Below are 26,030 nucleotides of genomic sequence, written 5' to 3' on the forward strand. Positions count from 1 at the left end.
CCCAGAATCCTCCAGCCAGCTCTTCTGGGATCCTGGGAGTTGAAGTCCGCAAGTCTTAAAGTTGCCAAGTTGGAAGACCACTGCCGTAAAACAACACCCGTCCTACCTTGGAGACAGAATTTGCTACTTTCTCCACTCCTCAAGAATCTTTACTATTATGAAATTCAATTGGTCCTCTTCTTTTCGGAGCAAATTCCAAAGCGGCGAAGTGGAGCTGGGACACACGCCTACTTTGTCGCACAACAGCCCTGCAGAGCAGGCCAGGCTCCGAGAACAGAGGCCGGCCCAAAGCTTCTCTTTAGCTGCCCACAAACTCATCCAGAGCTCGTACAAAGCGAGACCTTTTGTTTTCCCAGAGTGGTTCGTAGGACGGGTGTTTTTTGGTTCTAAATCGGTGATTTTATTGGTTGTTTGGACACGCAGCGTGGTAACAACAGATGAGATTCGGGGGGAAATTATTACGGACAGAGAAGCCACGCGTAGAAAAAGTTGGGCAGATCTCTGGCTTGTTGTCTTTGAACCGCTCTTCCGCTAAAAACATGCAGGACCTTTTATCGTGTGGCTAACCCACCGACGAGACAAATTGTGGTGTTGTGCAAAGCAAGCTGGATCATTCCTCCGCAGGGTGAATTTTTGGAAAGGAAAGGAAGAGAAAAATGTGTGCGCAGACGTCCAAAGAAGAAATAATTTAGTTTCCGGCAGTCCTGGACTTACGACAGTTCATTTAGTGACCGACGTCGCCAACGGCAGTTGGAGGACCGGTTTCCCCCCCCCCACACTATTAAACGACCTCTGTAACATCCCCTGTAGTGGTCGCATGGTCAAAATTTCAGACACGCACTCACGATGTCCGCTGGGCGATCTCCTTTTTCTTTGCGACCGTTTTGATGAGTGGGAGGAGGGGAGCTGGGTTCACTGAATCACTTTTGTTACTAACGCAACAACCGCAACAATTTGCTTTTAACGACAGCGGCGAAGAAGGTAGGCAAATGTCGGGAGGTGGGGGTGGGAAGCTCACTCCACCGATGTCTCGCTGAACGACAGAAATCATGGTCGTAACTCCAGGACGGACGGCATTTCAAAACACGAAAAATCGAGGGAAGATCTCAAACACATCCACTAATAACTCGTTGGACATCACTCCCGGACCTATAAAATGGGATACAACGTTCGAAGGGGAAAAACTTGGCTAGAGAATGAAAAAGTGTTCTTCCCTTGGGCCTTCCACCAATGTCCGTACGACCCTTGCCCAACGCTGGCCCGAAGACGGGCTAACCGTACGACCGGTTCTTAGCGTGGCTCCGTTCTTTGGCGCTGTCTCTCCGAGTGGATCTGCAAGAAAGGGGGGGGAAAGGGTTACCGGTCCGCAGGGATCCCCCGGGGATCTCGTGTGGGATTTTAGGCGATCGTGAGAATCGAGTTTAGAACTATAACTATTTCTGAACGTTAAGGCCTAGTAATGAATTTGGAATTTAGAAGAAATTGAAACAAATTGCAGGTAGACCCAGGAGACAAAAACTGGGTTTAAGAAGCAGCATAAGATTGTTAAGACATAGGTAGACTAAACATTTATATAGAAATGATATAAATACACTGCTAAAAAAATAAAAGGGAACACCCAAATAACCCATACTAGGTCTGAATGAATGAAATGTTCTCATTGAATCCTTTGTTCTGTACAAAATTGAATGTGCACAACAGCAGGTGAAATTGACTGTCAATCAGTGTTGCTTCCTAAGTGGACAGTTTGATTTCACGGGAACTTTGATTTACTTGGAGTTATATATTCTGTTGTTTAAGTGTTCCCTTTATTTTATTTTTTTTGAGCAGTACATAATAATCCTAGAAAAAGCACCGCTAGCCTAAGAATCTGGAATATACAAAGGTTATCCGGAAGGTAAGATTACAAGGCCCATAGTTCTCGCAGGGAATGTTCGCGGGAGAAGTTGGTACGACTATTGTGTAGAGAGGAGCCAGCGGAAGAGCAGTGCCCGTGGTCGGTAGATCATCGAGTGGCCTTTTGGGGAAGGTTAGAGATGAGCGTCCTCATTCCGTTTCCCTCCGAGTGCGAAGTGCGCGCTGTCATACGCGCTACCTGAATGCTTAGGGGAGCGCCGTCTTCTCTTCCGGGCTCGGAGCAGCGGGCAACTGGGAAAACACTCCCCCCCTCCTGGGGAATCGATTGAGAGGGACCACACATGTTTCCCGGGGTCACAGGCGCCCCCCCCCCCTATTTGAGAAAAACTGCCCTAACATACGACAGGGTCACACTTTCCCGCCCACTAGGCTTCCTGTCCCCGCCCCCTCTCCACCTCACCTCCGTCCGGGGGCCGCCCCCAGCTGCTTCAGCATGATGTCTTCGAAATCGTCCACCCCGTCTTCGCTCACCCCCAAGTAGCGCGCCAGCTCCTCCAGGGCGTCTTCGGTTTTATCCAGAAAGTCCGCGAAGCCGACCCGCTCGTGGGCGAAGACCCCGTCGCTGCCGAAAAAGCCTTCCAGAACCGGGACCAACTCGCTGGAGTATCTCCCCCAGCCCAAACCGGAGAGGTAATTCTGCACCAGCTTGAGGAAGGGGGCTTTCTGAACGGGTTCCAGCCCCTCTCGCTGGGCGCATTCGGCGACCCCCAAACAACCTTGCGGGGCAGAGAAAGGATGCTTGGCTAGCATCGCCCACAATTCCTGGGGTTCCATCGGTTTTCTGGCGGGTTTGCGGGGGCCCCGCTGGTGGTCTCCTCCTCCTTTCGGGCTCTTCGCTGGGTGCTTCTTGGAGGGGTGAGTCCCCTTCTCGTTGGCGGCTTTGGGGTCCCCACCATCCTTTTGCTGAAATTTCTCCTCTGCTTGGTGTTTCTTCAGCCAGGGTTTCGCTTTGCCCTGCCTAGTTTTGGCGCTCTCTTTCCACGGCGGCATCCGGGGTCCTTTCTCGGCCTCACTGGGGTCTAGCTGCTTGCCGAGCCTCTGCTCCAGGTTCTTCAATTCCTCCAGGGGGGTTTTTTGCACCAGCTTTCCCAAATCCTGACGGACCGAACTCAGCAAGGAACGTAGACGGTGGAGTTCTTTCTCTTGAAAATCGAGTTTGCCCGGAGAGCGTCGAGAGACGAGAGGGTCTTCTCCCGGATGCTGGCGGGATTTGGCATCGCCCGTCGCGTCCAGCCTACGCACTTTTTCCCGAAGGAGCTGCAGTTCGCCCTGGGCTGCCGACAGGGCGGCTGTCTCCTTCTTCAAGGTTTCTGCCAATCGTTGGTTTTCAGCAGCCAAATTCTGCTGCAGGGAATCAACAGCCAACGTCTTGTCCTCGGATTTCTGCAGCAAAATCTCTAGTTCTTCTTTCTGGGCCTGTGAATCAAGCAAAAATAATAATAATAATAATAATAATAATAATAATAATAATAAAAAGAGAGAGAGAGATTTTGCTCCAGATCTTCCTTTTGCAGTCCAAAAGCGTTTCACCTAATCAAAATAATTCTTAATAAATGTATTAAACATTTAAAAAATTCTTATTTTTGCAGTCGAAAAGGTTTCGCTTTTGCAGTCAATTTTTTTTTATTTTTTGCAGTCAAAAAGGCTATATTTTTTCAAGCACTAAGAACTTATTTTTACAGCCATCAAGGTCTTATTTTTGCAGTACAAAACAGTTACCTTTGCGATCTGAAATCTCATGCATTCTGAAAGGTTTTCGTTTTGCAATCCAACTGTTTTTATTTTTGTAATGCGAAAGTTCTTAATTTTCACAAAGATCGTATTTTTTGCCAGCAATTCTTTTCGTCATTCTTCGCAGGCGAAATTTTTTATTTTTGCAGTCAAAAACCTTTTATTTTTCCAAGCATAAATATCTTATTTTTGCCGGCAAATAAATTTCTTACTTTTGGTGGCAAAAAGTTCTTAGTTGTGCAGTCAAAACATTTTTCTTTTTGCAAACCAAAACAACAACTTATTTTTGCAATCAAAAAAAATTCTCATTTTTGCAATCCGAAAGTTCTTTATTTTTTACAATCACAAAGATTTTATTCTTGCAATCACAAAGGGTCTTATACCTTTCCAATTGAAAAGGTGTTATATTTCTACCTCTTTATTTTTAGCAGGTGTGGTTTAAAAACTGCCCCAGGCTCTACACCTCAAGGCAAAAGATCATTATATGCCAGAACTGAAACTTTTGGAAGGGATACGAGATAGTGCTCGACTTAGGACCACAAATCAGAACCAGAACTTCCCAATGTGGTCCTTAAGTGAGTCAACCCTGATTTTTACAGCCATGTCAAGAAACTCAAACTCAACCCAGACAAGACGGAGTGGCTGTGGGTCTTGCCTCCCAAGGACAATTCCATCTGTCCGTCCATTACCCTGGGGGGAGAATCATTGACCCCCTCAGAGAGGGACCGCAACTTGGGCGTCCTCCTCGATCCACAGCTAACATTAGAGAACCATCTTTCAGCTGTGGCGAGGGGGGCGTTTGCCCAGGTTCGCCTGGTGCACCAGTTGCGGCCCTATCTGGACCAGGAGTCACTGCTCACAGTCACTCAAGCCCTCATCACCTCGAGGTTCGACTACTGTAACGCTCCCTACATGGGGCTACCTATGAAAAGTGTTCGGAAACTTCAGATTGTGCAGAATGCAGCTGCAAGAGCAATCATGGGCTTTCCCAAATATGCCCATGTTACACCAACACTCTGCAGTCTGCTTTGGTTGCCGATCAGTTTCCGGTCACAATTCAAAGTGTTGGTTATGACCTATAAAGCCCTTCATGGCACCGGACCAGAATATCTCAGGGACCGCCTTCTGCTGCACGAATCCCAGCGACCAGTTAGGTCCCACAGAGTTGGCCTTCTCCGGGTCCCATCAACCAAACAATGTCGTTTGGCGGGACCCAGGGGAAGAGCCTTCTCTGTGGCGGCCCCGGCCCTCTGGAACCAACTCCCCCCAGAGTTTAGAATTGCCCCCACCCTCCTTGCCTTTAGAAAGCTTCTTAAAACCCACCTCTGCCGCCAGGCATGGGGGAATTGAGATCCTCTTTCCCCCTAGGCCTTTACAATGTTATGCATGGTATGTTTTGTATGTATGATTGGTTTTTATATAATGGGTTTTTAACTGTTTTTAGTATTGGATTTTGTTATATACTGTTTTATTGCTGTTGTTAGCCGTCCCGAGTCTGCAGAAAGGGGCGGCATACAAATCCAATGAATGAATGAATGAATCAATGAATCAATCAATCAATTAATTAATCAATTAATCAATTAATTAATTTTTGGCACATTTTTTTGAGCAAACCCCTGCGGCTGTTAAGTGAAGCCAGATTCCCCGTTGCCCACCCATTGGGTCAAAAAGACCCCATTACCTGAAGTTCGGCCTGCATCAATCGGATATCCTGATTTTCCTTGGCTAATTTGTCCAGCAAGACTCCCATGGCATCCAAGTTCTTTGAATCTTCGGGAAAAGTTTCCTTGTTTTCATGGAGTTGACCACTGTTTACAGAATCCAGGGAGGGTGACCAGTCCTGGGGGGGGCAGAGGGGGAAGAAAAAATGGACAGAGGTGACCTCTTGGCCATAATCACGTTGGTTTGATCTTTTCCCTTTTTTAATATTTTTTTCACTTTTAGAACATCACAATATTTTCGCACAGATCTGCCCCCGTTTTCTTACATTGTCTCTACTTAGTAATATACTTTACACCGCATATTTACAAAATTCTATATTTTCAATATATTTTTTTAAATAAACAAAATTCTATATTTTCATCAGTCGTTTAATATTTGTTTCACAGTCCTTTCTTTTATTTCCCTAGTACAGTTTTACCATCTGTTCCATGTTTCATAATATTCTGAGTTATTTAGTTCTTTTGAGGGGGGGGGGGTTATAACATTTTATTTTTCTCCAACATACAATAAAGAAACAACATATGCAATTAAAAAAAAACCACACAGTCAATGCCCAAAGTAATAATACATATTTCTTTGCTACATTAAACAAATATCTAAAATACATTTTTTACTAAAGTAATTTGTACTTCTCTGCTAAATTAAAGTTAACTGCTCATCAAACATATATCATAATAACAATATTATAACATCTATTCCCTTATCTCCCTTTTTCTATCTACACTGCTCAAAAAAATAAAGGGAACACTTAAACAACACAACATAACTCCAAGTAAATCAAACTTCTGTGAAATCAACCTGTCCCCTTAGGAAGCAACGCTGATTGACAATCAACTACACCTGCTGTTGTCTACACATTCAACTTTGTACAGAACAAAGGATTCAATGAGAATATTTATTTATTTATTTAATTGGATTTGTATGCCGCCCCTCTCTGTAGACTTCGGACGGCTAACAACAGTAATAAAAACAGCATATAACAATCCAATATTAAAACAGTTAAAAACCCCTATTATAAAACCAAACATACATACAGACATACCATGCATAAAATTGTAAAGGCCTAGGGGGAAAGAGTATCTCAATTCCCCCATGCTTGAATATTGCATTCATTCAGATCTAGGATTGGTTATTTGAGTGTTCCCTTTATTTTTCTGAGCCATGTATGTATGTATGTATGTATGTATGTATGTATGTGCATATAATCTATATATCTACACTGCTCAAAAAAATAAAGGGAACACTTAAACAACACAACATAACTCCAAGTCAATCAAACTTCTGTGAAATCAAACTGTCCACTTAGGAAGCAACACTGATTGACAAATCAATTTCACCTGCTGTTGTGCACCTTCAACTTTGTACAGAACAAAGGATTCCATGAGAATATTTCATTCATTCAGATTTAGGATGGGTTCTTCAAGTGTTCCCTTTTATTATTTTTTTTGAGCAGTATATACTAAAACATTGATATTTTTACTCAATATCCAATTTCATCCCTTCGCTTCAATGTTAAATCCTTATCCATTGTGTTATTTAATAATAATAATAATAATAATAATAATAATAATAATTTATTAGATTTGTATGCCGCCTCTCTCCTTTAAGCACCAAGGTCAGCCTAACTATCTCAGCACATCTGTAAATTTTGTCCATCTGCGGAGAGGGGCGGCATACAAATCCAATAAATTAAATTAAATTAAATTAAATTTTCTGGGACCATTATTTTCCTTACCTGTCCATCCTTGGCAGGATACGGCTCTTCTCTATCAGAACCCAGGCCCAGGTTGAGTATGTCTAAGCCTCCTGAAGGTGGAAGTGGGAGGGGAAAAATAAAAAGTTTGAAAAACATGGGTAGTCCTCGATTTAGGACTGGAATTGGACCTGGAATTATGGCTGCAAATCCTTAAATTGGGGTGTCCCATGGGCGGAGCGGGTTTTAAAAATATTCTGCAAACGTCACTCAGTGAATGAGGTCTTATGCTTCTTAAGGGCAGCGGTTCACTTAAGAACGTGGCAGAAAAAGACTGCGACTCAGTTAATAAACTCACTTTTTTAGCAACAGACATTCTGTTTCCCACCTGTGGCCCAAAGTGAAATTCTACGTGCATGGAAAAGCATGGAAAGGTTTGCACCAAACTCACCGTCCTCCGTGTCAAGGAAGACCCCTGTAGAGAGAGGCAAAGAAGGGTTTAGGAGATTAGATAGATAGATAGATAGATAGATAGATAGATAGATAGATAGATAGATAGATAGATAGATATATTAGATATATTAGATATATTAGATATATTAGATATATTAGATATATTAGATATATTAGATAGATAGATAGATAGATAGATAGATAAGAGAGAGAGATTAGATAGATAGATAGATAGATAAGAGAGAGAGAGAGATTAGGTAGATAGATAGATAGATTAGATAGATAGATAGATAGATAGATTAGATAGATAAGAGAGAGAGAGAGATTAGGTAGATAGATAGATAGATAGATAGATAGATAGATAGATTAGATAGATAGATATATTAGATAGATAGATAAGAGAGAGAAAGAGAGATTAGATAGATAGATAGATATATTAGATATATTAGATATATTAGATATATTAGATAGATAGATAAGAGAGAGAGATTAGATAGATAGATAGATAGATAGATAGATAGATAGATAGATAGATAAGAGAGAGAGAGATTAGGTAGATAGATAGATAGATAGATAGATAGATAGATAGATAGATAGATTAGATAGATAGATAGATTAGATAGATTAGATAGGTAGATAGATATATTAGATAGATAGATAAGAGAGAGAGAGATTAGATAGATAGATAGATAGATAGATAGATAGATAAGAGAGAGAGATTAGGTAGGTAGATAGATAGATAGATAGATAGATAGATAGATAGATAGATAGATTAGATAGATAGATTAGATAGATAGATAGATTAGATAGATAGATAGATAGATAAGAGAAAGATAGAGATTAGGTAGGTAGATAGATAGATAGATAGATAGATAGATAGATAGAGAGAGACAGAGAGATAGAGGGGTGATATGGAGAGATAGAGATAGAGATGGATGGACAGACAGATGACAGATATAAATACCTAATAGAGTATATAGATAATAGACAAAGAGATGGATAAATAGATTATGTACAGATGGATACATAGATACATGGATGGATGTGAGGGTGGATGACAGATATAAATACATAATAGAAAGATAGAGACGGATAGATAATAGATATAGGATAAGATACATGATATATACAGATGGATGGATAGATGGATGGATGGAAAAACAGATGACATATAAATACATAACCTAACAGATAATAGACAGAGAGATGGATGGATAGATAATAGATAGATATGATAGATTTTAGAGCCTAATGATAGATAGATAGATAGATAGATAGATAGATAGATAGATAGATAGATAGATAGATACAGATGGATGGATGGCAGATATAGATAAATACATAATAGATAATAGATGGGTGGATAGATAATAGATGATAGATACATGATAGATAGGTTATAAAGATAGATAGAGGGGTGGACGAACGGATAGACGGACATATAAATACATAAGATAGATAGATAATAGATATATGATAGATTATATATGTGAGTGTGTTTGTGTTTGTATGTATATACACTGCTCAAAAAAATAGAGGAAACACTCCAATAACCCATCCTAGATCTGAATGAATGAAATATTCTCATGGAATCCTTTGTTCTGTACAAAGTTGAATGTGCTGAAAACAAAATGAAATTGATTGTCAATCAGTGTTGCTTCCTAAGTGGACAGTTTGATTTCACAGAAGTTTGATTTACCTGGAGTTATATTCTGTTGTTTAAGTGTTCCCTTAATTTTTTTGAGCAATATATACATACATACAGTACATACATACATACAGAGATATATGGATGACAGATGGATATAAATACATAATAGACAATAGCCAAACAGACAGATGGATAGATAATAAGATGATAGCATAGGTATGCACATAGATATAAGATGGATGGATGGCAGATATAGATAAATACAAAATAGATAGCTCATAGATGGACAGCTAGATGGATAAATAGATAATACATATATAGATACAGGAGAGGGAGGGAAGGAGGGAGATCAATGATACATAATTTAGAAAATATACCCCTCCACCCACTGTGGTTCTTGCTTACCCAACGTGGCCAAGACTCCAAAACCCACGACGGCTAAAACGGCCAGCAGCCACTTCACCCTGGAAAGCCCATCGTTCTCGTCCTCGGGAGCCTCCTTAGCTTGGTCGTGGGTCAGCTCCGGCCCCACCTGATGGACGTCCTCAAGACGGCCTTTCCGTCGGCGCAGACCCTCAATGTCGGCTTCTGGGGACGCCGCCTCTTCCCCGATGCTGGGAGGCGGCTTCGGTTCATCTTTGGAGGGACCTACAAGAGGTTCTGGCTCACACACCTGGCTTGAAGGTCACCTGTGGCGACCGTACAAGTTAACCAGTGGAACTCCTTGCCTCCAGAAGTTGTGAATGCTCCAACAAGGGAAGTTTTTAAGAAGAGGTTGGTAAACCAATTGTCTGAAATGGTGTGTAGGGTTTCCAGCCTAAGCAGGGGGTGGGACTAGAAGACCTCCAAGGTCCCTTCCAACTAAGTTAAATTAAATTATACTTGCCTCCCTCCCTTCCTTCCTTTCTCTTTCTTTCTTTCTTTTTCTATCTATCTATCTATCTATCTATCTATCTATCTAATCTATCTATCTAATCTATCTATCTATCTATCTATCTATCTATCTATCTATCTATCTATCTATATCTATTAATCTATCTATCTATCTATCTATCTATCTATATCTATTAATCTATCTATCTATTAATCTATCTATCTATCTATCTATCTAATCTATCTATCTATCTATCTATCTATTAATCTATCTTTCATCTATCTATCTATCTATCAATCTATCTATCTATTAATCTATCTATCTATCTATCTATCTATCTATCTAATCTATCTATCTATCTATTAATCTATCTATCTATCTATCTATCTATCTATCTATTAATCTATCTATCTATCTATTAATCTATCTATTAATCTATCTATCTATCTATCTATTAATCTATCTATCTATTAATTTATCTATCTATCTATCAATCTATCTATTAATCTATCTATCTATTTATCTATCTATCTATCTATTAATCTATCTATCTATCTATTAATCTATCTATCTATTAATTTATCTATCTATTAATTTATCTATCTATCTATCTATCTATCAATCAATCTATCTATTAATCTATCTATCTATTTATCTATCTATCTATTTATCTATCTATTTATCTATCTATTTATCTATCTATCTATCTATCAATCTATCTATCTATCAATCTATCTATCAATCTATCTATTAATCTATCTGTCTGTCTGTCTGTCTGTCTGTCTGTCTGTCTATCTATTTGATTTCTATGCAGCCCAATTCCAAAGGACTCAGGGCAGTTTACAAAGTAGAGATTAAAACAATAACCCCAGTTAAAACCCACAACTCAGCAATCCAATTATGAAATTACAATTTATTTATTTTTTAAAAAAGTTGCTTTGTGTCCCATCCCCCCTTTGTTCAAGAATGTAGCTTTCCTTCCCGAGCCCGTAACAACATATAAACATAGAAGATTGATGGCAGAAAAAGACCTCCTGGTCCATCTAGTCTGCCCTGATATTATTTCCTGTATTTTATCTTAGGATGGATCTACGTTTATCCCAGCCATGTTTAAATTCAGTTCCTGTGGATTGACCAACCACATCTGCTGGAAGTTTGTCCTAAGCATCTACTACTCTTTCAGTAAAATAATATTTTCTCATGTTGCCTTTGATCTTTCCCCCAACTGACCTCAGATTGTGCCCCCTAGTTCTTGTGTTCACTTTCCTATTAAAAACACTTCCCTCCTGAACCTTATTTAACCCTTTAACATATTTAAATGTTTCGATCATATCCCCCCTTTCCCTTCCGTCCTCCAGACTAGACAGATGGAGTTCGTTAAGTCTTTCCTGATCAGTTTTATGCTTAAGACTTTCCACCATTTTTGTAGCCCGTCTTTGGACCCTTTCAATTTGATCAATCTCAATCAATTTGTAGGTGAGGCCTCCAGAACTGGACACGGTATTATTCCAAATGGGGTCTCACCAGCACTCTATACAGCGGGACCACAATCTCCCTCAGCCTGCTTGTGATACCTCCAGCTATGCAGCCAAGCATTCTACTTGCTTTCCCTACCGCCTGACCGCACAGTTCACCCATTTGGAGACTGTCATATCTACATTTGTTCATTTAGGAAAATCCTCGACTTACGACCACAACCGAGAACCCCAAAAATCCCATTTGCTAAGCAAAACCATCATGAAATTGAATTTCAGCGCATTTTCACGGTCTTTCTCTCTGCGGTGGTAACGCGAATCCCCACAACGGTTAAGTTAGGAACACGGCCGTTGTGCGAATCTGGCTTGCCCCCGTTGATTTGAGAAAAGGCGTGACAGCGTGATCAAAATGGGGAACGCTGCAACGGTCGAAGGGCGAAACAACGGTACTAAGTCCCTGGGTTTTTTCCATTGCCGTTGTAACTTTGGACGGTCACTAAACGAACGGTCTGTAAATCGAGGACTTGCCCATGTTAGACTTATGCAGGTTGTTTCTCAGCCGGAAAATTGATTCCCGCTTTGAAAACGTAAACTCACCTGTGGGAGGTGATGGTGGGAGCGGGAATTCTCCTTCTTCGGGATGTGGGCTGTCCGTCAATTTTTCATCCAGCAATAAGAGAGTAGATTCCTGACTGGGAGGATCTCTGGAAATCCGGTGATCTTCTGGCTCCTGACTCTGGATGGAAAAAAATAGTTTGGAAATTTGTCCCGACTGAGAAGTGATTTTTTTTCCTACCTTCTTTCCCTCCAAAATTAAGACCTCTCCTGAAAATAAGCCCAATTGAGCTTTTGTATACAAGGCAATAAAGCCGAGAGCTTATTTCAGAGTTCAATAGATATAGATATACAGTATTCCCTCGATTTTCGCGGGGGATGCGTTCTGAGACCGCCCGCGAAAGTCGAATTTCCGCGAAGTAGAGATGCGGAAGTAAATACACTATTTTTGGCTATGAACAGTATCACAAGCCTTCCCTTAACACTTTAAACCTCTAAATTACAATTTCCCATTCCCTTAGCAACCATTTAGATTATTACTCACCATGTTTATTTATTAAAGTTTATTAAAAAAATATTTATTAAAGGCAGACGAAAGTTTGGCGATGACATATGACGTCATCGGGTGGGAAAAACTGTGGTATAGGGGAAAAAACAGCGAATTATTTTTTAATTAATATTTTTGAAAAACCGTGGTGTAGACTTTTCGCGAATTTCGAACCCGCGAAAATCGAGGGAACGCTGTATTGCTCAAAAAAAAATATGAAGGGAACACTTAAACAACACAATATAACTTCCCGCCTTGTTAGCCAGGATGGATGTTCCTATCCAAATTGTGTCTGTTAAGTCGAGGACAATATTTGGTTTGCTTTATTATCATTATTATTTTGGATAGGGTCCTCGTAAACTTAAAAGGGCCGATTAAAATTTAAAATGTAACTGGCCAATTTTATTTTATTTTAAAAAATATTAAATATTTACCTTAAAAATAACAAACGAAAACAACGTATGACATACAAAACATACACGCATAAGAAAGAAATTTCTTATTTACAAATCTGTATTAAAACTTAAGTACTTAACGATTAACCCGAACGTCAATCATCCTGTTGGCTATTATTTATTATTTATTATGCAACATTATAAAGCTATCTGAAACAGCTATGTACACTGCTCAAAGAAATAAAGGGAACACTTAAACAACACAATATAACTCAGTAAATCAGACTTCTGTGAAATCCAACTGTCCACTTAAGAAGCAACACTGATTGACCATCAATTTCACCTGCTGTTGTGCACCTTCAACTTTGGACAGAACAAAGGATTCCATGGGAACATTCCATTCATTCAGATCTAGGATGGGTTCTTTGAGTGTCTCCTTTATTTGAGCAGTGCTTATGAGACAGGGTATTGTTTTCGGGGAAATACGGGATGTCTTTTTGTCTAGGGATAGATAGAGCAACCCTGCAAAATTCCCACTTCAGATGGGATGGGGAGGGGAGGGAGGGAGGAAGGAAGCAGGGAGGGAGGGAAGGAAGGAAGGAATGGGAATTAGAAGGAAAAGAAGGAAAGAAGGGAAGCAGATGAAGGGAGGGGAGGGAGGAAGGAACAAGGAGGAAAAGGAAAGGAAGAGAAGGGAGATAAATTGGAAGGGAAGGAAGGAAAGGAAAGGAAGGGAAGAAGATGAAAGGAAGGAAATGGAGGAAGGAAGGAAAGGAAGGAAAGGAAGGAAAGGAAGAAGGAGGAAAAGGAAAGGAAGAGAAGGGAGATAAATTGGAAGGGAAGGAAGGAAGGAAATTAGAAGGGAAGGAAGGAAGGGAAAAAGATGAAAGGAAGGGAAGGAAGGAAGGAAAGAAGGAGGGAGGGAGGGAACAAGGTGGAAAAGTAAAGGAAGAAAAGGGAGATAAATTGGAGGGAAGGAAGGAAGGGAAGAAGATGGAAGGAATGGAAGGAAGGAAGGAAGGAGGGAAGGAAGGAAATTAGAAGGAAGGAAGGGAAGAAGATGAAAGGAAGGGAATGGAGGAAGGAAGGAAGGAAGGAAGGAAGGAAATTAGAAGGAAGGAAGGGAAGAAGATGGAAGGAATGGAAGGAAGGAAGGAAGGAAGGAGGGAAGGAAATTAGAAGGAAGGAAGGGAAGAAGATGAAAGGAAGGGAATGGAGGAAGGAAGGAAAGGAACAAGGAGGAAAAGAAATTGAAGAAAAGGGAGATAAATTGGAAGGGAAGGAAGGAAGGAAATTAGAAAGAAAGGAAGGAAGGGAAGAAGATGAAAGGAATGGAATGGAGGAAGAAAGGAAAGAAGGAGGGAAGGAGGGAGGAAGGAAGGAAGGGAACAAGGAGGAAAAGTAAAGGAAGAAAAGGGAGATAAATTGGAGGGGAAGGAAGGAAGGAAATTAGAAGGAAAGGAAGGAAGGAAAGAAGATGGAAGGAATGGAAGGAGGGAAGGAAGGAAATTAGAAGGAAGGAAGGAAGGAAAGGAACAAGGAGGAAAAGTAAAGGAAGAGAAGGAAAAAAATTGGGGGAAGGAAGGAAATTAGAAGGAAAGGAAGGAAGGGAAAAAGATGAAAGGAGGGGAATGGAGGAAGGAAGGAAAGGAACAAAGAGGAAAAGAAAAGGAAGAGAAGGGAAGGAAATTTGAGGAGAGGGAAGGAAGAATAAAAGGAAGGGAGGGGAAAGGAAGGAAGGGAGAAAGAGAAAGAAAGAAAGAACGGTTGGATCAAGTTTCAAAACGTTAAAACATCTGGCAAGAAAGGGGTGGTGGCCACCTCTTTTATTTTACATATAAAAGATGTAAAATATGTTTCCGTTTGTTTATGCCCTAATTAATGAAATCCCAGCTGCCGATTCCCTTCCCAGGAACAAGGGTTAGCCTGTCCAAAGAATAATTGGAATAATTGGATTAATTTAAAGGATGGATAAGCAGTGCCTCTCGGGGAGCTTTTCAACATGTCTTCAAATGCTACAGAGTTGTGGCTTCACACACACACACATCAATTTCAGGGTCCAACCTTTGATTTCTCTTCTTCCTGGTCTGAACTTTCCACGAAAAGCTCGCTCTCGGGCGAAGAAGCTGTTGCGGGTGGGAAACACAAACAAAACGGATTTATTTTTAAACTCCAGAATCTTTTCACATTCCTCTTTCTTCATTTTTAACCCATCAATTCAATTTTTAACCCATCGAGCTTTGCAAACGTGGGTTTTGCAGGAAGAGTGCAGAAGGGGGTTAATATCTGGACGACTGGCAACGTGGGGGAAACCTCCTCTTCCGGTGGCTCCCCGCTCCCACCGGTGTTAAATCATGGTTAACTCGCCTTCCAACTGGGTTTCTTCGGAAGCTTCGAAGCCGAGATCCTCCACAGGGGCGGCCTAGAGGGAGGGGAAAGGTGGGTTACTAACAAGCCAGTTGTTACAGTATGTGCAAAGCAACCCTCGAGTTATCAAGGGCGTGCACATAGAGACGGGATATCGCAATAGATATGAGAAATTATCCAAATTATCACATGCACACAGAGATATGTTAAAGTGCATATGGTGTTTACTGTATTTTTCGGAGTACAGTGATCCCTCGATTTTCGCGATCTCGTTCTTCGCGAAACGCTATATCGCGATTTTTCCCACCCGATGACGTCACTCTCTTCCTTCCTTTCTCATCTTTCTTTCTCTCTCTCTTTCTCTATCTTGCTTCTTCCTCTCTCACACTCTCTTCCTCCCTCTCTCATCTCTTTCTTTCCTTCTCTCTCTTTCTCTATCTCTCCCCCTCTTGCTGGCGGGCGGCGGGCGGGCGGGCGAGCGGGGGCATCAGCGAGGAAGACCAAGGGAAGGTTCCTTCGGCCGCCCAGCAGCTGATCTGCTCGGCAGCGCAGCGAGGAGCCGAATCGGGGTTTCCCCTTTGCGTGGGCGGCGGGGAAACCCCGATCTTCGTCTGCTCGCTGCTGCTGCTGCTGCCGAGCAGATCAGCTGCTGGGCGGCCGAAGGAACCTTCCCTGGGTCTCCCCCGCCACCCACGCAAACTCCACCATCTGCGCATGCGTGGCCATGAAAAAAAAAGGCGCGCATGCGCAGATGGTGTATTTACTTCCGCAACCCTACATCGCGAAAAATCGATTATCGCGAGGGGTCTTGGAACGGAACCCTCGCGATAATCGAGGGATCACTGTATTTTGCTCCCTAAAAGAAGCTGATAATTTGGGTGTGCCTTATACTCTGAATGTAGCTTTTTTCCCCCAGTCCTAACTAGTTGCTAACAATCTTCCCAGCTCTTATCTTGCAGGTTCTTTCATTGTTACTCTCTGTGAAGAATGTTTTCCAAGCCCTAAATCTTTGCAGGGTTTTTTCATTGCTCTAACTTGCTCCGAGTAAGTTTCTTTCCAGCCCTAAGCAGGTGCTAGCAATGTTCCCAGTTTTTACCAGCTCGCAAGCTCTTTCATTGTTACTCTCTGCGAAGAATGTTTCCCAAGCCCTAAGTCTTTACAGGGTTTTTTTCATTGCTGCAATTTGCTCCGAGTAAGTTTCTTTCCAGCCCTAAGCCGGTGCTAGCAATGTTCCCAGTTTTTACCGTCTTGCAAGCTCTTTCATTGTTACTCTCTGCTAAGAATGTTTTCCAAGCCCTAACCCTTTGCAGGGTTTTTTCATTGCTCCAACTTGCTCCGAGTAAGTTTCTTTCCAGCCCTAAGCCGGTGCTAGCAATTTTCCCAGTTTTTACCAGCTTGCAAGCTCTTTCATTGTTACTCTCTGCTAAGAATGTTTTCCAAGCCCTAACCCTTTGCAGGGTTTTTTTCATTGCTCCAACTTGCTCCGAGTAAGTTTCTTTCCAGCCCTAAGCAGGTGCTAGCAATGTTCCCAGTTTTTACCGTCTTGCAAGTTCTTTCACTGTTACTCTCTGCGAAGAATGTTTCCCAAGCCCTAAGTCTTTGCAGGGTTTTTTTCATTGCTCCAACTTGCTCCGAGTGAGTTTCTTTCCAGCCCTAACCAGGTGCTAGCAATGTTCCCAGTTTTTACCGGCTTGCAAGCTCTTTCATTGTTACTCTCTCCGAATAAAGTTTTTTTAAAGCCCTAGCCAAGGGATAAAATAATGTGCTGGCTAAGGACGCTAGCCAGATGAATACTTGGTAAACAGATTATTTTCTCTATTTTCCTCCCCCAAAACTAAGCTGCGTCTTATAATCCAGTGTGTCTTATACACCAAAAATACGGTACTTTAAGAAACAGCACAGTCCAAAAAACCAGTCCAGGCCATACGCGTTCAAATCAGTCAATCTCTAGAAGTACAATAATCTTCTTACCAGTTTGTCTTTGTCATATACGTTCAACAAAGATATTACTTCTTACAAACGCATCAGAATATCGGATAGAATAACAGAGCATAACCACAGAAATCGCTATCAAGTCAAAAAGTCAGAATGAAACAACAGAGAGAGCATAAGCCATGGTCTCTAGCTCCCTCTTATGGCCACTTGCAATACTACAGCCAATCATAACATCGGACATGTTTTAAAGCTATATTACATCGATACATACAACCGTACACTGTTGGCTTGTTTATATATTGCCAACCCAACTGTTTGGGCAGAGAACTAAGACCGGTAAATGGAAGGGATGTGAAAACCGTTGTGGGAGATTTCTTGACATGCTCTGGAGCTCTTTTCTGACCTGAAATACATTTTCTAACAGTTGAGACAAGAGGAGATTGGACTGACATTTGTCTAAAATGCTGTAGGGACTCCTGCTTGAGCAGGGGTTGGACTAGATAATCTACAAGGTCCCTTCCAACTCTAGCAATCTAAAGTAATCTAATCTAATCTTCCTGGATTTGGTCTCACCTCTGCTCCCGTGATCACCCAGCTGTTGTTTTCCAGCTCCTGGGAATTTGAACGTTCAGCCATCGTTTCTCATGCCCTGAAATACTAAAATATCCACCTGGAAAAGTTAAGGAAGGAAGAAAAAAAGAGGAGAGGTAACGGTTTTGGAGAATCTAAATCCCTTCAAAATCCCACCATTATAAAGCGGAGTAGGTTTATTATTATAATAATAATAATAATAATAATAATAATAATAATAATAATATATTAGACTTGTATGCTGCCCCTCTCCAAAGACTCGGGGCAGCTGAACCGACATCAAAATTGTAAAAGGGAAAGTAAAAAAAAAATTTGACTGGGAAATTAGCTTCAGCTCGACAAACACAGGTGGCTCCAAACTGGGAACAAAGTTTATTTGGAAATTGAATAAGGGACGATTGTTTTACTTTGATGGTGACAGACGGCCCCAGTAAGTTTCTTCCACTGCTGTTAAAAAGCTCTCACTTTATTTATTTTATTAATTGGACTTGTATGCCGCCCCTCTCCGTGGACTTGGGGTGGCTTACAGCTTATACCCAAAACATAACAATACAGTTTATCCAATTAATATACTAAAAAGATTATTAAAAATTCTACTTTAAAACTTTCATTTGCATTCATTCAATACTCACACTAACGACTTTGTTGTTGTTATTATTATTATTATGACATCCTAGGACCCTGAGTGGGTCTCAACTAGTAACAACTATTATTATTATTATTATTATTATTATTATTATTATTATTATATACTTCAAAAATACATTCCAACATCCTAGGATCCTGAGTGGGTCTCGACTAGTAAATATTATTATTATTATTATTATTATTATTATTACTGTTATATACGGTACTTCAAAAATATATTATGACATCCTAGGACCCTGAATGGGTCTCGACTAGTAACTAATGCCAAATCCGGTGGAACAACTGGCCACTGTAATACAATTGTAAATAATAACAGCAACAACAACAATAGTAATAGGAATAATAAATACAACAGCACACAAGGGAAGAAGAGGCGGAAATTAAAACCCTCAGGTCCTGGGGCTTATTAAATTTATTGCCACGAGCTATGACGTGAACGACAGAGGTAACAAAATGGCCCTTTTGGAATGTAGCGATTAGATTGTTTTATTGATTGATTTATCTGATTGTCGAATGATTGGATTAAATTTATTTGCCACCTGTCTCGCTCGGAAAAGCCGCTCGGTACCGAGACGGGCGGCATTATCCATTAAAAAAAGAATGAGATACGAATAGAAGCAGCTAAATTTAATTTTTAATTGATTCATCCAATGGCTCATTCAATCCAAGAGGCGGCTCTGGGCTGGTTCCTGAGCGAGTGGAAGCGAGGAGATTAAAAACAGACATTAAAATAACGTTTTATTTTAATCCCGTGCCTCCTCGGCTGGCCCCAGAATAGCCTGTGCGAGTTTAGGAAGTTAGGCCCCTTCGAAGCCGATGCGCCCAGCTGCTGGGTGATTTCCAAAAATAAACCAATAAATAAATACACACACACAAAATAGGAGGCAAAAGTGAGATCCTGTCTGTAGCATCCATCCCTCTCTATCTCCTTCCTTCCCTCTTCCTTGCTCTCTCCCTCCCTTTCCCTCCCTCTCTCCTTCTTCTTTCTCTCCCTCCCTCTCTTCTTTCCTTCTCCATCCCTCCCTCTCTCTCCCACCTTCTCTCTTCCTCCCTTTTTCTCTCCCTCTCTCCTTCTCCCTTCCTCTTTCTCTCCCTCTCTCCTTTTCCATCCCTCTCTCTCCCTTTTTCTCTCCCTCTCTCCTTCTCCCTCCCGTTCTCTCTCCCTTCCTCTTTCTCTCCCTCTCTTTTTCCATTCCTCACTCTCTCCTTTTCCATCCTTCCCTCCCTCTCCCTTTCTCTCTCCCACCTTCTCTCTCCCTCTCCTTCTCCCTTCCTCTTTCTCTCCCTCTCTTTTTCCATCCCTCCCTCTCCTTCTCCCTCCCTCTATCTCCCTTTCTCTTTCCCTTTTTCTCCTTCTTCCTTCCTCTCTCTCCCTCTCTCCTTTTCCATCCTTCCCTCCCTCTCCCTTCCTCTCTCCCTATCCCACCTTCTCTCTTTCTTGCTCCCTCACTCCCTTTCTCTCTCCTTCTCCCTCCCTCTTTCTCTCCCTCTCCTTTTCCATCCCTCCCTCCCTGTCCCTTTCTCTCTCCCTCTCTCTCCCACCTTCTCTCTTCCTTGCTCCCTCCCTCCCTTTCTCTTTCCCTCTCTCCTTCTCCCTCCCTCCCTCCCCCCCCAAAGACTTTAAGAAGGGTCGAGGGTGTTTTTGAAGGCCACCCTGGCTGAGCTATTCTAATTCAAGAGAAAATGCCAAGCATCTAAATTATGCTGGTCACCAGAGACAGGCGGTCAGTTACCCAACCCTTCGGGGAAGCAGAGCTGGACGAAGTTATAAGGAGCCACACTGCGTAGTTGTGAGCGTGTGGTTGCGTGTCGGGGGGGGGGTAGAGGCGACCCCCAACTCAGAGACTCGTTCGAGCCCAGCAGCTTTGAATGGGAGGAAAAGCAAGCAAAAATAAAATGAAATGAAATAAAAATAAAATACCCCCCCCAAAAAAGGCAAAAAAAGGGGAGCTCCCCTATTAAAAAGTTAAGTTTCTCTCCAGGAATTCTTACCAGGAGACGCCCCACTCTTCCCAAGAACAGCTGCCGGAGCAAGAGACAGGGTGGAAGAGGGCGGGAATAGGAAAGTGGTATATTTTTAGCTTTGCTGAAGGCAACTTAACAGGTGGAAATGGCTTTGCTGAGCAGAGCAGGAAAACAAGGGGGGAGAGAAAGAGAGAGAAAGAGAAAGTGAGGGAGGAATAGAAAGAGAGAAATAAAGACTGAAAGATAAAGAGTGAGAGAGAACTAGAAAGAGAGAGTGATTGAAAGAAATAGAAAGAGTGCGAGAGAGAAAGAGAGAGAAATAGAAATAGAGTGATTAAAAGAGAGAGAAATAGAAAGAGAGAGAGAAATAGAAAGAAAGAGTGCGAGATAGAAAGAGAGAAATAGAAATAGAGTGATTAAAAGAGAGAGAAATAGAAAGAGAGAAATAGAAAGAGAGAAATAAAGACTGAAAGATAAAGAGTGAGAGAACTAGAAAGAGTGATTGAAACAGAGAAAGAGAGAGAGAAATAGAAAGAAAGAGTGAGAGAGAGAAAGAGAGAGAAATAGAAAGAGAGAGAGTGATTGAAAGAGAGAAAGAAATAGAAAGTGAGAGAGAAATAGAGTGAGAGAAATAGAAATAGAGAGAGATTGAAAGAGGGAGAGAAATAGAAAGAGGGAGAGAAATAGAAAGAGTGAGAGAAATAAAATGAGAGATAGAGTGATTGAAAGAAATAGAAAGAGTGCGAGATAGAAAGAGAGAGAAATAGAAATAGAGAGTGATTAAAAGAGAGAGAAATAGAAAGAGAGAGAAATAGAAAGAAAGAGTGCGAGATAGAAAGAGAGAAATAGAAATAGAGTGATTAAAAGAGAGAAAAATAGAAAGTGAGAGAGAAATAGAAAGAGAGAAATAAAGACTGAAAGATAAAGAGTGAGAGAACTAGAAAGAGTGACTGAAACAGAGAAATAGAGAGAAATAGAAAGAAAGAGTGAGAGAGAGAAAGAGAGAGAAATAGAAAGAGAGAGAGTGATTGAAAGAGAGAAAGAAATAGAAAGTGAGAGAGAAATAGAGTGAGAGAAATAGAAATAGAGAGAGATTGAAAGAGGGAGAGAAATAGAAAGAGGGAGAGAAATAAAATGAGAGATAGAGTAATTGAAAGAGAAAGAAATAGAAAGTGAGAGAGAAATAAAGCGTGAGAAAGAAGTAGAGAGAAATAGAAAGGGGGAGAAATAGAAATAGAGAAAGAAAAGAAAGTGAGAAATTGAACGTGTGAGAGAGAGAAATAGAAAGACTGATAGAACAAATAGAAAATAGAAAGAATGTGTGTGTAATGTGCATGAGAGAGAGAGAAATAGAGAAATAGAAAGAGTGAAAGAATAGAAAGAAAAATAAAGAATGTATGTGTATATATGTGTGTGAGAGAGAGAGAGAAAGAGAGAGAGAAATAGAAAGAGTGAGAGAGAGAAGGAGAGGAAGAGAGAGAGAGATCCAGAATCCGGAAGCGAGAAATCTGGATATTTTAAGGTGCAAATAGCCTTAAACAGGCAGCCTAGGAGACCAACTCTGCATGGAAAATGTAATAAACGAATATAAACTTGGTGGTAATTCTTAAGGTTGCTTTGTGCCCAGGGGCCACTGCAGAAAAGGTGGCGATTAGACAACCATCTGCCTGGAATGGCATATCATTATTATTATTAATATTAATAATAATAATAATTTATTAGATTTGTATGCCACCTCTCTCCGAAGACTCTGAGACTCTGAATTATTATTATTGTTGTTGTTGTTATTATTATTATTATTATTATTATTATACTTGTATGCCGCCCTTCTCCGAAGACTCGGGGCGGCTCACAGGGTACAATATAAAACAATGTGTACACAAATCTAATTAATTAAAACTATATTTATTTATTTATTGGATTTGTATGCCGCCCCTCTCTGCAGATTCGTGGCGGCTAACAACAATGATAAAAACAGCATGTAGAAATCCAATTAATAAAACAACTAAAAACCCTTATAATAAAACCAAACATACACACAAACATACCATGCATAACTTGTAATGGCCTAGGGGGAAGGAATATCTTAACTCCCCCATGCCTGGCGGCATAAATGAGTCTTGAGTAGTTTACGAAAGACAGGGAGGGTGGGGGCAGTTCTGATCTCCGGGGGGAGTTGGTTCCAGAGGGCCGGGGCCGCCACAGAGAAGGCTGTTCCCACTATATTAAAAACAGTCAACCAACCCAATCGTCCCCTGCGCGAGCAAGGGGTTGGACTAGAAGACCTCCAACGGTCCCTTCCGAATCTGTTATAACCACGTGGATGTTAAAATTTCTCTACGGTCTGGGGCTTGGCACAATTTGCTTGCAAACCTACATCCCAACGGTTAAAGAAAAGAGGGGGGGGAGGAATTTTTTCCACCATCAGAATTTTATTTTATTTTTTGGAAAAAAGTTGAATTTCAAGACACTCGACGAGTCTTGGCAGCAAAGAGAATGGTCGGTCGGGGAGAAATTGCACCTCCGCTGTGCCCGCCTGCCGAGCAATCACGATTTGATTGCAATATTATTATTATTATTTTCACAGCCGGCGACACAATCAAAGGGAAGAGAGGCAGGCCGAAGGCTATCATTATTTTTTTCCCCAACACATTTTAAAAACTAAAAATAAGCTTTGGAGAGCTGCAGCCGATGCCTTGGAGAAAACCTGCTTAGGTTTCCTGTGTTCTTGCCGCTACTGATTAAACAGGCTTTTTGCCTCTTACAAAGTCCACTTAGGAAGAAGCTGTTGCGGTGATAAAAATATATATATATATATATATATATATATATATATATATATATATATATATATATGCAAAATTCATTGCATTTAAAAGGAAGGCAATGCAAATAGGCGGCAGGAAGTGAGGGTGAAAACTCAAAATAAAGCTGCTGCCTTTGGTTCGCGGTAGGGCAAATTTCCGGAGAAATGCAGAGAAGGGAAACGTCACCAAGCGGTGATATTTCAGACTGGGAAGAAGTCACTTAGTGACTAAATGTGACGAGCGGTTGTGGATGAATTTCATATATTGGGATTTTAGTTTGTAGTTTTTTAATTCATTAGATTTGTTGTTGCATTGTTTGTGTTGTATCTTGTGGGCCGCCCCCGAGTCTTCGGAGAAGGGTGACATACAAATCTAATAAATTAATAATAATAATAATAATAATAACAACAACAACAACAACAACAACAACAACTAGATGGACCATGAGGTCTTTTTCTGCCGTCAGTCTTCTATGTTTCTATAATAATAATAATAATAATAATAATAATAATAATAATAATAATAATAATGATCCCTCATTTTTCACGGGGGATGCGTTCCAAGACCACCTGTGAAAAACGAATTTCCGTGAAGTAGAGGAAATATAGTTTTTTATGTATTTAATGAGTATTTTGGACTTTTAAAACCCACCCTTTGCATGAAACAGTCATTCTATAATGTTTCTCAGCTGGAACTACATGTGATATCCTACCGGTTTCTTTAATAGAGTACAGTAGTGCTGTAGAAGGATTTTATGAATTTTAATGGACTTAAAATTTTCAATGGATTTAATGGATTTCAGCCCCCTTTGAAAACCAGTGAAATAGCAGATCTGCAAAAGATGAACCGCGAAGTAGCAAGGGTTTACTGTAATGATAATAATAATAATAATAATAATAATAATAATAATAATAATAATGATAATAAGAATAAGGATGATGATGATGATAATGATGATGATAATAATAATAATAATAATAATAATAATAATAATAATAATAATAATAATAATAATAATAATAGAAGCCTGTAAAGACCTGACTTTTCCAGCAGGCCTGGTGCTGTTGATCTGATGGTGTAACCATCAAGATCCGGTCATAAATTGCATGCGTGGTTTTCAACTGTTGGGTTGTTTTTAAATTGTTTTTAGAGGTTTTAATGTTATTTGTATATTTTATTTTTGGTTTTGAGCCCCCTAGGCTGCCTAGGGAGTTGGGGGGGGGGTTTGCATACAAATTGAATAAATAAATAAACAAGCCACTTTGCAAACATGGGATGGATGGGCGAGGAGGGGTCTCCTTTGCAAAGCCCCCACCCACACACCCTAAAACAGGGGGGGGGGAGTCCCTGTTTCAAATAACCAGAAGGAAAAGGATGGGCAAAGCTGGATGTCCAACCATCCCCCCAGATGCAAAAAAACCCCACCGAAACTAAATTAAACTCCACCGAAAACAAAATAATAAACTTTTTTCAGACTTTCTCAGCCGGAGGAGGGGAAGGAAGAAACAAACAAACAAAATGAAAATACAGTAGTAGCATAGCCAGATAAATAAAAATAAAAATACTGTAAAGTTGTATCGAAGCGCTCCGGGATGCAGGAACCGCAGCATCCCCCCGGGCGGTTGCCATGGAGACCCTGCAAAACGGTCGTCGCCCCCCCCCCCCCCCCCCCGGCTGGACCAAAAATTTCATTTCTAAGGCTTGGGGAAAGGGTTTTTTTTTATTTCCCAGAAGGGAGGGGGGAACGGCTCTAAGGGGGGAGGGGGGCTTTGTTCCTCCCCCTTCCCCTCTTGCCCCCCTCCACCGCCCCCACCCCACGGTTTACCTTAATCCAGGGGGCTCCCCGTCTTTTGCGCCGCAATCCGGACGCGTCTTGCAAACTTTCGCATTGCAGAAACTTCCTCGGGGTGGAAAGGGGAGGGAAGAGGGAGGGGGCGTGCACGGGGGGGGGGGGGGGAAAGAAAGCTCGGCAGCCAATGGGGAAGAAGGACGCGGAGCCGGTCGGCCAATGAGAGACGCGAGGCTGAGAAAAGTTGCTCAAAAGTTGGGGAAAAGTTTGAGAGTATTGGGCGGGGGGCGGGGAGGAAAGGGGAGAAGGGGGTTGGGGACTTGGGGTGGGATGGGGACAAAGAAGGGGTCGCCCCCCTCCAGAAAAACACAGGCCGGGAACATTGTATGCATGATTGTTTTTAATGAACTGGGGTTTTGGATTCTATTTTTAATGTTTAGATTTCTTATTTTTTTATATTTTTATGTTTCGTATTTTTGCATTTAATCTGCTGTGAGCCGCCCTGAGTTTGTGGAGAAGGGTAGCACAGAAATCAAGATGCTGCTGATGATAATAATAATAATGATGATAATAATGATAATAATAATAATAATAAATAATAAATTATATTATACAAGAGTGCCTTCCGTCCCATCTCTCCTATATCTCATATTTCTTCTCTACTATATCCTCTATAACCTTCGCTGTGTATTGTGTATTGGACAAAATAAAAAAATAAAAAATATATATTATATTATATTAATATATCACACAGTCCTAGACGCTTGGGAAGTGTTCGACTTGTGATATTGTGATACGAAACCCAGCATAGAAATCTCATTTGCTGTGTATTACTGGTTTTGTGAAAATAATATTAATATTAATAATAATAATAAATTATATATATATATATATATTATATAATATATATTATAT

The 26,030-nt window shown here is 40.9% G+C and overlaps 1 protein-coding gene and 1 pseudogene across 2 annotated transcripts; both read right to left on the reverse strand.

The window, feature by feature from the left end:
• Positions 1 to 376: 376 nt before the first annotated feature.
• PBXIP1 (PBX homeobox interacting protein 1) lies at positions 377 to 25,242 on the reverse strand. Of its 2 annotated transcripts, none has more exons than XM_070766700.1 (11): positions 25,152 to 25,242; positions 17,889 to 17,985; positions 15,381 to 15,435; positions 15,078 to 15,139; positions 12,114 to 12,252; positions 9,573 to 9,815; positions 7,515 to 7,538; positions 7,106 to 7,176; positions 5,330 to 5,488; positions 2,318 to 3,333; positions 377 to 1,332 (listed from the first exon to the last, which is right to left on the reverse strand). In XM_070766700.1, exons 2-11 carry the CDS (start codon positions 17,949 to 17,951, stop codon positions 1,272 to 1,274), a joined length of 1,893 nt encoding a protein of 630 aa, XP_070622801.1. In that variant the 5' UTR covers positions 17,952 to 17,985; positions 25,152 to 25,242; the 3' UTR covers positions 377 to 1,271. The 2 variants fall into 2 exon arrangements, with proteins under 2 accessions (XP_070622801.1, XP_070622802.1); XM_070766701.1 differs by lacking the exon at positions 25,152 to 25,242 and adding an exon at positions 20,547 to 20,581.
• On the reverse strand, positions 7,702 to 8,960 carry LOC139175272 (NADH-quinone oxidoreductase subunit N-like; annotated as a pseudogene).
• Positions 25,243 to 26,030: the final 788 nt, after the last annotated feature.

Source organism: Erythrolamprus reginae, chromosome 13, assembly GCF_031021105.1.
Source record: "Erythrolamprus reginae isolate rEryReg1 chromosome 13, rEryReg1.hap1, whole genome shotgun sequence".
Taxonomy (NCBI): Eukaryota; Metazoa; Chordata; class Lepidosauria; order Squamata; family Dipsadidae; genus Erythrolamprus; species Erythrolamprus reginae.

What these genes read in the sequence shown, in the direction of transcription:
- PBXIP1 (XM_070766700.1), bottom strand. Translation starts at nt 17,951, where the DNA reads ATGGCTGAACGTTCAAATTCCCAGGAGCTGGAAAACAACAGCTGGGTG. An exon ending in CCCACCATCACCTCCCACAG is followed by an intron (nt 9,816 to 12,113) that starts GTGAGTTTACGT and finishes AACCTCTTGTAG; the next exon opens with GTCCCTCCAAAGATGAACCG. An exon ending in GGGGCGGCCCCCGGACGGAG is followed by an intron (nt 1,333 to 2,317) that starts GTGAGGTGGAGA and finishes CCTTTCTTGCAG; the next exon opens with ATCCACTCGGAGAGACAGCG.